The following is a 10,711-nucleotide window of genomic DNA, read 5'->3' as shown; positions in this document are numbered from 1 at the left end:
ACCTGGGGAGGGGGCAGTGATTTAAAATGTCCATGTCCTCCTGCTCCTCTAGGCTAATGGGTCTGCGCTTCTTGGAGCCTCTCAAAACCCTAACCTCCCACAGCACACACAGCACATCCATATTCAGGCTGCCTAAGAGTAAGAACTGTGTGGACTACAAGGTCCCTCCCCTTTGAACCCCGAGGCCTTGGCTCACCAGGGTACATTGGAACAGGAGGGGCACAGGGTCAACCCAAGTCCCCACGACTACATTTCCCAGAGCTCCGGGGTGACGGTAACTAGACTCGGGGGTGGAGCACTTTGCAGACAGGAAGGAGAGCTCTTCCTGGGCTGGGCCAGGAAGTGGAAGGGTGGCCGTCGCCCTGATTCCTGGTCGTGGGTCCCAGAGAGCTCGGTGAGTGACCTGTTTATGCTTGGAAATTGGGGCTTGATCCTATTTCAAATGTGAGTCCAGGGGACTGGAGACTGAATTTCAGGTCCTAGGACAGTTCAGGAAGTTTGCCTGACACGTGCTTACGCTGTAATTGCTGTGCAGGATAACAGAGCTGCAGACCCCCACTGCAGCTGTCAGGGTTAGCGTCACAGCCACCCAACACGCCAGCTGGGAAGACTCGGCAGGACACAGAAGCATCTCTAAACGTCAGTTTATCCCTCGGAACGCTGGAGCTAATAAGAGAGTTTACTTAGAAAGTCTGTTGTGAGGATTAAAGGAATATATAAAAGATAGCTAATGTGTACAACACGTGTTTCAGAGGACAGTGTTCTCCTCTCGGATAATTGCAACAGTGATGTCCACCTTCTCTGAACCTAACTGAGCGTGTCCCCAAGGGCTCAGTCAGTCCTGCAGGCAGCAAGTTCAGGGTCACTCCGGCTCCTCCGGCATTAAGGGATCAGAAGTTCTCTGTTGGTCCCAAAACACCCAGGGAGGCTGGGTTGCGTTGTCTGCACAGTGTAAGAGAATTCTTGGGAGGTTTTCTCTGGATAGAAGGAGGGGCCCAAGGGTCTCCAGGAGCCATACATGCCAGGAACAACTCTCTCACCATCAGGCAGGCTGATGACAGCATTCCCTGGGCACTGATGAGCAGAGTTCTGCAGGACAGAGGAGCCTGTGGAGGCGGACGGCTCCAAAGCCAGGGGCCCTGTGAGCTGCCTGCTCTGGACTTTGCTCCCCTGCCCTGACCTGTGCCCACAAAAACCATATGCCTGTTTGCTCTCTGATCACTGAACTTTACCTTCCCTTGAGTCACTGTTTAGTTTCTCAGCCACACAATAGCTGATCCCACCCTCTCGCACTCAGAAAAAAGTTGTTACCTGCCAACTATATATATATAGTTCCATCCCACCCAGAGACTTATTTTGTTTGGCCTTGACAGGTTTCAACAGTTCAGAGCCAGTTGTAAAAACAGGTAGATTACACCTACAAATCTGAGTTTCTACTTCTCCTCAAAAGGGAATAAAAGGCAAAACAAACATTCAGACCTTTCTGCTGACGGAGTCTGACCTTCTTTGGCTGTTCTCCTTGGACGGGCAGCCCCGCAGCCCGCCTGCGCTCTCAGCATTGTGAAGAGGGGCTGTGGGCTTGGCTTGCCAGGCAACCTCTTTTTTTTTCATCCAGAAGATCACTGGGCTGGCCACTTGCACCCTAGGACTGGGCTGGTTCACAGGTCCTTGCAGTAAGCTTCGACACCAAAAAAACAGGTAAGAAAAGGGAAGGGAGGGCTTGCCTGGTGGCTCACGGAAAAAAAAATCTGCCTGCAATGCAGGAGCCACAGTTTCGAACCCTGGGTCAGGAAGATTCCCTGGAGAAGCTCCCTGGAGGAGGGCATGGCAACCCACTCCAGTATTCTTGGCCTGGGAAATCCCATGGGCAGAGGAGTGTGGTGGGCTACAGTCTATGGGATAGCGAAGAGTTGGACAAGGCTGAGTGACTGAACAGCAAAGGGAAGGGGTGGGAAGGAGAGGAAAAGAAACTCAGAGCACAGGGAAAGAAAAGCCACTGGAAGCATCTCTAAATCCTACTCTTCAGCTGGGCAGCTCTATTCTAAGCACATACCCAGTGAATTGAAATCAGATACAGGAAAAAGCACTTGGGCACAGATTCTGTCTGCAGCGCTGTTCGCAACAGCTGAAGCTGGAAGCCCTCAGAGAGACAGGGAGGTGACTGGGGGCTGCAGAGGCGGGAGGGGTTGGGGAGTACCTGCCCACGAGTCTGGGGTCTTACTGGGGGTGTGAGAGAGTTCGGAACTAAACAGAAGGGTGGCTGCACCAAGTTGTGAAGGTACCAAAGGACTGAATCTTTCACTTTAAATGGTTTAGTTAGGTCGTGTGATTGTCACACCAATTTTTTTTTTCAATCTACATTTTTGCATATCTTTTTTTTAAATTTTATCTTATTTTTAAACTTTACATAATTGTATTAGTTTTGCCAAATATCAAAATGAATCCGCCACAGGTATACATGTGTTCCCCATCCTGAACCCTCCTCCCTCCTCCCTCCCCATACCATCCCTCTGGGTTCTCCCAGTGCACTAGCCCCAAGCATCCTTAATCTGTTTAGTCATGACAGGCTTCCTGTCTGGTGCCTCAGACGGTAAAAGATCTGCCTGCAATGCAGGAGACAGAGATTCGATCCCTGGGTCCGGAAGCTCCCCTGGAGGAGGGCATGGCAACCCACTGCAGTATTCTTGCCTGGAGAATCTCATGGACAGAGGAGCCTGGCGGGCTACAGTCCATGGTGTCCAAAGAGTGGGACACGACTAAGCGACTAACACTTCCAGTCACAGCAGAAAGGCTGGCGGGAGATACTGCCCCTGCTTCTGGCCCAGAGTGTGACTTCGGCGCCTCACTCCCTGCCCCTGGGACCTCACTTTAGTTCCTCCTCCATTCCTCCCCTCAAAATGAGATTTTTTTTAAACTATCAACTCCCTCGTACTTCTGTCCCGGAGTCTGGCTTTGTTTGGCTTCTGCCGTCTAGACGGGCTCTGGGGGGCCTGCTCAGCGGTCCCCACAGTACCTGCCTGACTCTGCAGCTCCAGCGCAGAGCCCTGGCAGAGCCTCGGGCCTTCAGTGAGCTAAGGCGGGGTGTCCAACGGCCTCAGAGCAGGGCTGGCCTCGCAGCTCCCTTCCATCCCAGGATCAAGCAGATGCCCCTCTGCCCTGGGGTCGGGAGTGAGTCTTAGTGTTAATCCAGTGGGATGCCATCACTGAGTCAGAGTAAAGGAAACAGTATGTGAAACACATACAGGAAGAAAATCCACTCGCTCGCACCGTCTCAGGCTCTTCCAGGCGGTCGTGTCTGAAGTGTGGGCAGCTGGGATGGAAGACGCCACCTTAGTCCGCAACCACCCTGGCTGCTTGCACCGCTGAGCTGTGAGGGCAGCATCTCAGGGCCAGACTGCCTCTGGACGAACCTGTTTTCAATTATTCTATTTTAGACTTTGGCTTACAATTTTGTTTGGGGAAAGAATCAGGATTTCTCTAGCTCAAAAATAAAATATAAAGTAAAATAAAATTAAACAATTGAAACCACTGCTGGATGTGAAAGGCGTAGAGACCCCAGACTGGGAGCTGAGGTGTTCATCTCAACCTGCTCTCCGGGGCTACATCAGAGAGGTAACTGGTAACTGAAGAACCGTGTCACTTAGGGATACATTGCAGCAGCCAGATGACTGTTGGCCTTTGTCCATTCAGCGAAGCAACGGGCATTCATTCGGTGACAGAAGAAGTCTCTCTGGCCTGACTTTCAGGGCCTTCTAGAAATTGCCTCATCCTGTGCATCTTAGCTCTCTCCCACAGAGCTCTCCCCGGTGGCCACTGACGTGACTTGTCAGGATCCCCAGGTTCAGACCTGAGTCCGGCCCGGTAAGCAAGTGCCTCGTGAAGGAAGGGCGCCTGGGCAAGCCCCAGTGCCAGCCCAGGTGGGAATCACAACTCCAGACAGAGTCTTTTCTCGAATCAAGGCATCACGCCGGTGAGTCCCCATGAAGGGCTGTCCTGAGAGGACACAAAGCCCCCGACAAGTCTGATTCTCCACACAGGAGGGCACAGCCGCTCCAGGAGCCCCCAGGAGGTCTGCCAAAGAGTCCGTCTGCAGGTCCTGAAGCCAGGCCTGTCAGGGGCACAGCCAGGTGGTCAGACAGACCTGAGGGGACCCGGGTGGCCGACACTCAGCATCCCCCCACACCAGCCTCGGTCCCGAGTCCTCCGCAGCACCCTGGGCCCGAGCAGGGCGCTCTGAGCAGGCTCTGTTCTTTACCCTCTGCACCCGAGGCGGAGGTCAGCGGGTAGAATGGCTTTCACTTCAGTCACCTTTAAAACGTGTTTTTAAAGTAGTTTAGCCACAATTTTTCTACTCTGTCCTATAATATAAGGAGTCGATTCTGCCTTTCTCTTCTGAGTTTTTCACTTTGACTTGCATCTGCACAGGCTGCGGGGAGGTAGCCCTGTGCGTGTATGCGTGTCGGCAGCGCTGTGCGTGTATGCGTGTCGGCTGCTGCTGCTGCTTAGTCACTCAGTTACGTCCAACTCTTTCGTGACCCCGTGAACTGTAGCCCATAGAAGGCGGGAGGAGAAGGGATGACAGAGGATGAGATGGCTGGATAGCATCACTGACTCAGTGGACATGACTTTGAGTAAACTCCGGGAATTGGTGATGGACAGGGAAGCCTGGCGTGCTGCAGTCCATGGGGTCGCAAAGAGTCGGACACGACCGAGCGACTGAACTGAACAGACTGTTGCCTGCCAGGCTGCTTTGTCCACAGGATTCTCCAGGCAAGAATACTGGAGTGGGTTGCCATTTCCTCCTCCAGGGGATCTTCCTGATCCAGACATGGAACCTGGGTCTCCTGAGTGCCCTGCACTGGCCCGCAGAATCTTTACCACTGCACCACTGGGAAGCCGTCGCAATTATACTTAAAGCTAAAGGAAGACAGGTGCTCCCTTACATGCTGGTCTTTGATGTGTTTGGTAAAACTTGTAGTATCGATCAGGGGCCTGAACAGGGTTCACCCATCCTTGTTGACTGCCTGGCCCACTGTGCTCGGGTCCTCCTGTGACTTAAACCCCAGGAAGTGGGCTGAGCGCCCCGCCCCCATGTTGCTCCCATCGCCTGTGACTGGACGTCCAGCTCTGTCCCCTGTGCGGTGCAGATGGCCATGTCACTCTCTTTCCTTCTATTTTGTGATTTTAAACATTCTTCCTATTCATGTCCCAGCAGAACTGCTGCTCTTTGTTTTCAAGGAAGACTATGATATATTTAAAACTATTTTTCTATTATTTCTAAACTGTGAACCAGGAAGAAGAAACATTCCAAGTCTTTTGAATTAAAGCTGAGAATCCATCTACATCGAACTTCCATAGAACGGTTTGCTTTTCTGAGACATCTCAGCTGACTCCCTAAGTGTGTTCTCTCTGCTTCCTTTTATTCTTTTCTTGTATTTATGATCAAGTGAAACGAGGCAATATATCAGTGCACATCTAAGTTACAAGTCAATGTATAAATGTTGCAGAGTTCTCATCCAGTTTTATCCTGACAGCTACTTCCTAGTGGCTCCATATTTCACCTTCTATCTTAGCTTCAGTAGTTCATCATTCTTCTATTTAGTCACGGAGGTATACTTTGGTTATCACATGCTGCCTGCATTCAGGTTCCAATACTGGGTTCTTCTCAATGGACTTGAGGTTACTAAATTCTAAGTTAGCATCATATCTTTAAAAAAAGAAGGAACAAAGAAAAAAACTTTAAAATCAAAATATAACTTAAAAAAGTATACATTAATTTCCAAATAAAAGAAGGTGGGTTAACCCACTGGTAAATGAAATGGTTGCTGCTGCTGCTGCTGCTAAGTCGCATCAGTCGTGTCCAACTCTGTGCGACCCCATAGACGGCAGCCCACCAGGCTCCCCCATCCCTGGGATTCTCCAGGCAAGAACACTACAGTGGGTTGCCATTTCCTTCTCCAATGCATGAGATTGAAAAGTGAAAGTGAAGTCCCTCAGTCATGTCCGACTCTTAGTGACCCCATGGACTGCAGCCCACCAGGCTCCTCCGTCCATGGGATTTTCCAGGCAAGAGCACTGGAGTGGGGTGCCGATGCCTTCTCTGAAATGCAGTGGTTAGGCAGGTCCAAATGCTATTTCTTTGTTCCGCAGCAGCTGCCCTCCTTACTTACCAGCACTGGTTGGATATAGAAGCAGAAGAGGGTCTGTGGTGGTCTGGCTCAGTACCAGTTGTTCTCTCCGTGTCTGATGTCGAGTTTTTGGCTTCTATGGATGTTGAGAAAGGAAACTGATGGATATAAAGTTGAGAAGAAATGAAATAAGCTTAAGAGATTTGGAGATCAGATTATAGATACCAAGAATAAAGTTGACACACTAGCAAAATGGGAAGAATAACTGATTAAAACAAAGAACTAGGTGAATCTGAAAGAAAAGACATTAAGAAGGACAACAGAAATACATAGCTTATCACCATTAACCTAGGGCAGGCCTTTTTAAGCCTCTCACCTCAGGCCATGTCACCTTACCAAAGGTAATACACCACTGTTACAATCAGTGATTAATGGACAGAAACTTTTTCAACATGGAATTTTACAAAATAAGAACTTTTTTTTTGACTCACCTTACCAGAAAAGCAAGATATAGCTTAAGACCTGATTGATGTCTTTTCCCATCTTTCCTTCTCCTGCTTTTCATTCCTCAACTCATTAAATTCTTGGTGGGTGCTATTCTTCAGCAAGATCTCCTACTAGCTTTGGGCAAATATCCCACCAGCTTCTGGCCCTGCAGGAAAAGCACCTGCTTAGGCTTCAGCAGAGTCCCTCAGCAGAGTCTCGGAGAGCAGACTTGGGCCACACGCCATCCGTGAGCAAAGCACTGGACCTGGAGCAAAGGTGCTTTGAGTTGCTCCTGGCTGGGCCACGTGTCTCTTCTTTCAGCTCCGTGTGTGCAGGTCCCCGTCCATATGTATCAACTGGACGACGGTGCACTTTGCCCAAAGTGCAGGCTTCCCCTTGCCCCTCTCACAGTGATTCCTCATTTCAGAGGAAGAGCCAGAAGGCCAGGCCTCATCTCGGTCCAGGCTTCCTCTCAGTCCCTCTGCTTCCTTCTTCCTGGCTTCCTTGAATGTTCTTTGGACACTCTAGGCAGGGTTCGGTATAAGACTTTTTAAAAATTCTCTGGTTCTTCCTAAGTGATCCTCCCACACATATGGAGGTAGCTCCTTCTCTCCCATCCTTAAAATTACAGTGAAGCTTTCTCTGCCCACCTTACTGGAAACTGAAGCTCTCTCTGTGCATGTCTTATCTTCCTTCTTCACTTTATTTCCTCCAGAGCACGGATCCCAATCTAAGAAATTGCATGTGTTTTTAAAATTCATTTCATTATCTGTGTCATATCAGCCCCCATAAAATATAGGATTTTTTTAAGACAAGCAATCACTAGGTTAGTAATTTACACATAATAAAATTTCAGCAACCATTTACTAAATAAATGAATAAATCAGTTTGTGAACAAACTGACGTGTTGAGTAGGGAAATTTCTGTAAAGTTCAGCTAAAGAGGAAACTGAGCGGGTCAAGTAGCCTGTTATATCATTCTCCTGTTTATATTAGAAATTGTTTGTAAACTCTATTTTAATTGATGCCAATTTGTACCTCTCCTTCCTCATCACCAAGAAAACCACATGTAAGCTCTTTGTGATTTTACTCATCACTTCATCTGGATTTCCAACTTCTCGTGCTCAAAACATGGAAGAAGTGATACTTTTCTTCTTCATCTGTGAACTTGTACATGCAAAAGGCAGTAAAACAGGAAAAGCATACACACAAAAGGCATATAATTATGCCTTAAATATTTAAAGGCCTATTAAAATATTATATTTAAAATACATTTGTTATAATCAAGCTAATCAAAGAAATCCAAGTATAAAAGCAATATATTTGCTTTTGTTTTGTTTTCCTCTCCTTTAGGAACCATGGACATTGATGCATATTTTGAAAGAATTGGTTATAAGAACTCGAGGGACAAATTGGACTTGGAAACATTAACTGACATTCTTCAGCATCAGATCCGAGCCATTCCCTTTGAGAACCTTAACATCCACTGTGGGGAAGCCATGGAATTGGACTTAGAGGTCATTTTTGATCAAATTGTGAGGAGGAAACGGGGTGGGTGGTGTCTCCAAGTCAACCACCTTCTGTACTGGGCCCTGACCATGATCGGTTTTGAGACCACCATACTGGGAGGGTATGTGTACAACACATTCAACGACAAATACAGCAGCGCCATGATCCACCTCCTGCTGAAGGTGACCATCGACGGCAGGGACTACATTGCTGATGCTGGGTTTGGGCGCTCTTACCAGATGTGGCAGCCTCTCGAGTTAATTTCTGGGAAGTACCAGCCCCAGACGCCTTGCATCTTCCGCTTGACTGAAGACAGAGGAACCTGGTACCTGGACCAAATCAGAAGAGAGCAGTACATCCCAAACCAAGACTTTCTGGATTCTGACCTCTTGGAAAAGAATGAGTATCGGAAAATCTACTCTTTTACTCTTGAACCTCGAACAATTAAAGACTTTGAGTCGGTGAATACATACCTTCAAGAGTCTCCAGCATCTGTGTTTACAAGCAAGTCATTTTGCTCCTTGCAGACCCCAGAAGGTGTTCATTGCTTAGTGGGTTTCACCCTCACCTACAGGAGATTCAATTATAAGGACAATACAGATTTGGTAGAGTTTAAGACACTGAATGAGAAAGAAATAGAAGAAAATCTAAAAAACATATTTAATATTTCCTTGGAGAAAAAGCTTACCCCCAAACATGGTGATAAATTTTTTACCATTTAGAGGAAGCTGTAAAAATGGTCTCATGATTACTTCTGGTGCTATAACTTTTTAATCACAAAAAATTTAAATGTCAATAAAAGTTGTTTTTGTTATTGTTTTTGTTTTGTCGCTAAGTTGTGTCTGACTCTTTTGCGACCCCATGGACTATAGCCTGTCAGGCTCCTCTGTCCATGGGATTTCCGAGGCAAGAATAAGGAATAGGTTGCCATTTCTTACTCCAGAGGATCTTCCTGGTCCAGGGATCAAACCTGCTTCTCCTGCATTACAGATGGATTCTTTATCACTAAGCCTCCAGGGAAGCCTGTCTATAAAAATAGAGAGAATGAAATAATAAATCTCCATTTACTTATCACTCAGTTTATCAACTAGGAACTAGAGGCCTATCTATCATATTTTCTCAACACTCCCACATTTTACTGAAGAAAATCATAGATATCAGATCATTTCACCCTTTAAAAATGTCAGCATGTAACATCAGATAACGTTTTTTAAAAAAAATTTGAGAGTTGGACTATAAAGAAAGTTGAACACCAAAGAACTGATGCTTTTGAACTGTGGTGTTGGAGAAGACTCTTGAGAGTCCGGTGGACTGCAAGGAGATCCAACCAGTCCATCCTAAAGGAAATCAGTCTCCTGAATATTCACTGGAAGGACTGATACTGAAGTTGAAACTCCAATCCTTTGGCCACCTGATGTGAAGAACCAACTCATTGGAAAAGACCCTGATGCTGGGAAAGATTGAGGGCAGGAGGAGAAGGGGACAACAGAGGATTGGATGGTTGGATGGCATCATCAATGCAATGGACAAGAGTTTGAGTAGGCTCCAGGAGTTGGTGATGGACAGGGAAGCCTGGTGTGTTGCAGCCTATAGGATCGCAAAGAGTTGGACAGGACTAGTGGCTGAACTGAACTGGACCTTTTCCAGATTTATAATTGCGAAGGTTTAAAATATTTTAATGATGGCCTATGGTTTCTTGAGGAAAAAGTGATATATGCTAGAAAACTTCACATGTTGGTTGAATGTTGAATTCTTAGAACATGTTTAACCATCATTCAGTAACTAGAACTTAGAGGAAATCATTTTTATTAAATTCTCCCAGCATATATCCAATGTCAAATTTGAGCAGAAATACCACATGTATAATGGGATTGTAATTCAACAAAGAAAAATGAGAAATGATATTGCTTCCAAATAACCTAATAGTTCTCAAGACAAAGCATAAACCAATACTTGTTAACATAAGTACCAAGAGACTGACACAGCCAATAATTTCTTACATGGCTCTTTTTGCAGCCACAGTTCTTCATGGACCTTTTTTCTTTCATTAATTTCTTAAAAAAATTTTTTTTCTTCATGTAAGCTTTTTACATGTACCTTTTTTTTTTTTTTTCCTTAATACCTTTTTTCAAACACTGATATTTGGAATTTTCAAGTTTTGGAACTAGGTATTTTTGTCTAGTACTAAAAGTTTAAACATGTATTATCTGTAAAATCTAGATGTTGAAAAATAAGTTAATTAAAATGTTACTGGCCAATACAATATCAGTCTCAAAGTTTTTTTTGAAAAGTTAGGTTATTAATGGGGCTTTTCTTTTTTGCAGTAGAGTCTTCATTGAATCCTCTTTCTTGTCTCCCAGTTCTATTCTTTTACTTCCTTTTACTCTTTGTGGTAAGAAAGACTATGTGCTTCAAAGTATGTAGTTCTGAGTTCAATTCTGTGCACACTGGGTGAATCACTTGATGAGCCTGTGGCTCCTGTTCCTCCAGGTAAAGCGGGGCCCTGCCTAGATAAATACATGTCAGACCTACAGCACCATCTTCCCTCCCTGATGATGGGCCTTGTTCAACTCTGCTGCTTTATCTTGC

At 46.2% G+C, this 10,711-nt stretch overlaps 1 protein-coding gene across 9 annotated transcripts; it reads left to right on the top strand.

Annotated features, from left to right (window-relative positions):
* The first annotated feature begins 337 nt into the window (after window positions 1-337).
* Window positions 338-10,385, top strand: LOC147343862 (arylamine N-acetyltransferase 1). 9 transcript variants are annotated; one of them, XM_086380567.1, is made up of 4 exons: window positions 338-394; window positions 1,616-1,698; window positions 4,809-4,931; window positions 7,967-10,385. In XM_086380567.1, the coding sequence occupies exon 4, from the start codon at window positions 7,972-7,974 to the stop codon at window positions 8,842-8,844; it is 873 nt and encodes a 290-aa protein (XP_086236693.1). In that variant the 5' UTR covers window positions 338-394; window positions 1,616-1,698; window positions 4,809-4,931; window positions 7,967-7,971; the 3' UTR covers window positions 8,845-10,385. The 9 variants fall into 9 exon arrangements, with proteins under 9 accessions (XP_086236693.1, XP_086236692.1, XP_086236691.1 ...); XM_086380566.1 differs by lacking the exon at window positions 4,809-4,931 and adding an exon at window positions 3,796-3,970; XM_086380565.1 differs by lacking the exon at window positions 4,809-4,931 and adding an exon at window positions 3,783-3,970.
* Window positions 10,386-10,711: the final 326 nt, after the last annotated feature.

The sequence above is a fragment of the Bos grunniens genome, chromosome 27 (genome assembly GCF_055505025.1).
Source record: "Bos grunniens cultivar Pamir isolate PY7600 chromosome 27, Bosgru_T2T1.0, whole genome shotgun sequence".
NCBI classification, from domain to species: Eukaryota; Metazoa; Chordata; class Mammalia; order Artiodactyla; family Bovidae; genus Bos; species Bos grunniens.
Note: the sequence above shows the minus strand (reverse complement) of the source record. Positions and strands in the feature narration are given on the sequence as shown.

Excerpts from the sequence above, each read along its gene's own strand:
- LOC147343862 (XM_086380568.1), top strand. The coding sequence starts at position 7,972 with ATGGACATTGATGCATATTTTGAAAGAATTGGTTATAAGAACTCGAGG.